General features: G+C 53.1%; 1 protein-coding gene across 1 annotated transcript; it reads left to right on the forward strand.

Annotated features, from left to right (window-relative positions):
- The first annotated feature begins 284 nt into the window (after positions 1 to 284).
- LOC146420125 (uncharacterized) lies at positions 285 to 1,433 on the forward strand. Its single transcript, XM_085048617.1, has 2 exons — positions 285 to 465; positions 656 to 1,433. The coding sequence occupies exons 1-2, from the start codon at positions 321 to 323 to the stop codon at positions 1,408 to 1,410; spliced, it is 900 nt and encodes a 299-aa protein (XP_084904743.1). The 5' UTR covers positions 285 to 320; the 3' UTR covers positions 1,411 to 1,433.
- Positions 1,434 to 3,098: the final 1,665 nt, after the last annotated feature.

The following is a 3,098-nucleotide window of genomic DNA, read 5'->3' on the forward strand; positions in this document are numbered from 1 at the left end:
CCCCTAACATCCCTAAGTGAGGGGACCCTGGAGGAGAGGGACCAGCATGACCCCAAAGTGGGGAGATTGGAGAGGGAGAAATTCAGGGATTCCCAGGACCCACAAAAGCAAAGGGAGGCTGGGGATCATCTAGATGTAGGAAACCCAATACATGCAGAGCCCCCAGCAGCCAGGATGGGAGGGACCCCCAGAATTTCAAAGTGGAGAGACCAAAGAAGGGAAGACCTGGGATTGTTTTGGGGGTTTTTTGGGTTATTTTTTTCAAAATTGTAGTGCTCTGGAGGTTTTTATGGACACCAGATGCCCTGTGACTTCTAGAAATGGACTCGAGCAGGAGGACCTTCAAACCCAACATGCTCACACTTTGTTTTTCCCCTCCAAACCAGGATTTCCCATTCCCAAACCTTGGCTGCATGGAGAAGGAGGCTGTGAGGAAGAGGAAGATGCCCCAGGACAGCCAGGCAGGTGAGGAGGAAGTCACTGCCCCTTTCCCCCTCTCTTTTCCTCCATCTTCCAGCCCAACATCGCCCCTGGCTGCAGGACAACCCTGCTGCTGACACTGTCCTGCCAAGAATGGACTGAGGGGAATCTCCTTCCCCTTTCCTTTTGGCATGTAGGCAAATCTAAAATCCACTCCTTTTGTTTCCACCCCCAGGCAATGAGCTGGGAATGGAGACCATGGAGGAAAAATCCTCCCTGAAGAACCTCATGGAAGAGGCTGATTTGAACAGCTCCATGGTGCAGGAATCCAATGGGGAGGAAAAGCCCCGGAGATCTCACACAAGGAGAGGCTCCAAACCAAGCCCAGGGTGCTGTGAGGAGCAAAGACCCACCCTGTGCCAGGAAATTGGCCAGCAATCGAGCCAGAGCTATGAGCAAATGGCCCATGAGCAGCTTCATACCAGGGAGAAGCCCTACAAGTGCTTGGAATGTGGGAAGAGCTTCAGGACAAGCTCTCTCCTGATCTGCCACCAGATGATCCACACTGGGCAACGGCCCTATGAGTGTGGGGAATGTGGGAAGAGCTTCAGCATGAGCTCCAGGCTGATTGTCCACCAGAGGATCCACACTGGGGAGAGGGCCTACAAGTGTCCCAAGTGTGGGAAGAAGTTTCAGACCTCCTCCAATCTCCTCCTCCATGAGTGGATTCACACTGAGGAGAAGCCCTTCCGCTGCCCTGACTGCAGGAAAGGCTTCAAGCAAAACTCCACACTCATCACCCACCGGCGCATTCACACCGGGGAGAGACCCTATGAGTGTGGGGAATGTGGGAAGAACTTCAGCCAGAGCTCCTACCTGATCATCCACCAGAGGATCCACACTGGGGAGAGGCCCTATGAGTGTCCCGAGTGTGGCAAAGGCTTCACCCAGCGCTCTAGCTTGACCAGACACCAACGGAGCCACCAGTAAGAGAAGCCCTGCACAAGCCCCAACTGCAGGAAGAGCTTTGTCTTCTGCTCCAGCATTATTACCTAGAGCCTCATGGTTGTACTGCTCTTTGGGAGGGGTGTTTGGTGTTCGGGAGCTATTCTGGATGATTTGGTGCTTCTGGGGTATTTGGTACAGTTTCTTCCACCATTTTGGTTTTGAAAAGTCAAGAGGATTCATCCTGTATTTCAAAACTACTAAATTCTACTGGAAAGTATTCAATATTACCCCAAAATGGCTCAATACCTGCCTAAAATGACTCAATTCCACAGCCCCTCAGTGTGGAATGACACTGGAAGGGATTGGGCAAAGTGGGATGCAGTTCCAGAGGGGTGAGATGGGCATTGGGTGGGGCAGGATGGGTGCGATGGGAATTGGAGGGGTGGAATGGGGGAAATAGGGCTTGGGAAGGGGGCCTTGATGTCCAGGAGGGGTGAGATGTGTTGGGGTGGGGATTGGGAGTGTGGGGCAGGGTCAGGATTGAGACAGCCAAAGGTTGGGGATGATGAAGGGAGGGGAAACCTGTTCCTGAGTGGGTTTTTGGGTATTATATAACAGGATTATTTCTCATGAGCCTTGAGGCAATAAAGATAAAGGAGGTTCATTCTTTTGGTGTGGTGCTTTGTGTTGGGATTTGGGGGTTGATTTCTTGTTATTGTTGTTACTATTATTTGTTTGTATTATTTATTAGTCTTACACTTCTAAATCCCACCCATTGTTAATAGTGGCTGGATGGCAGCTCACTGGGAAGATTCCCTTCCTTCTCACAGTGGGATTGAGTTGGAGTCACTTCCAAGTTGCCAGTGGATTCTAAAGATCCAAAGTCGTGTTTATGGTGGTTTTGGTGTGGTTTGGAGTTGGGGAAGGGTCTCATCCCCTCCCAGAGGTGATCTGAGCCTGCTCTGCACCACATCTGCACTTGTGGAGCCTCACAGCTGCCCTGCCCTGGGGACATGGCAGGACTCCCTCCTGCCAGGGCTGAGGCTTTGCATGGCCTCTCATGACCCCTCATGTCCAAAGCTCTGTGCTGGCACTGTCCTGAGCACCAACATCACTGCAGCCCCACGGCCTTTGCTGTCCCCCCGTGTCCATTCCCTGTCCTCGAGTCCCGCCCGGCTCTGGCAGCAGCAGGAGCCGCAGCGCAGTGGGCGCCAGCCTGGCCCAGCCAGGGCTCCCAGCAGGAGCAGCAGCAGCATTGGCAGCCCTTCCCAGCTGCTCCTGCCTTGGCTTCCCCAGGGGTTTTTCCAGGGGAATTCTGGAGTACAGCAACAATCACCCACAAACTGGTCACTGGGGTTAGGCCTTGGCCTTTCTGCTTCCTCCAACCAGCCCAGGCTTCTCTCAGCATTCCAGTTCCCTGCTCAGAGCCTTTGGCTCCCTGCAATCCTGGCCCCAAGGATCTGCTCTCACGAGTCCCTGGGGAGCCTTTGGCAGTCTCTGCCCTCAGTGGGGCCCAATGATGTTCCAAGGGACTTGGAGTTTTGCTTCTGACTCCTTGAGCAGCTTCTTCAACCTTCTCTCAGTCCCTGAGGGTCACAGACTCAGCTCCACCTTGGGGTTCATTAAACTACAGAAAGCCCTCAGGAGTTCTTTGTCTGCCTTCCATCATCTTCAAGTGTTCAGGGCTTGTACAGCTATTGGAGTCAGTTTGGTGTTCTGTTAAGGAGGAA

Source organism: Lichenostomus cassidix, unplaced genomic scaffold (assembly GCF_008360975.1).
Source record: "Lichenostomus cassidix isolate B80296 unplaced genomic scaffold, HeHo_3.0 HiC_scaffold_886, whole genome shotgun sequence".
Taxonomy (NCBI): domain Eukaryota; kingdom Metazoa; phylum Chordata; class Aves; order Passeriformes; family Meliphagidae; genus Lichenostomus; species Lichenostomus cassidix.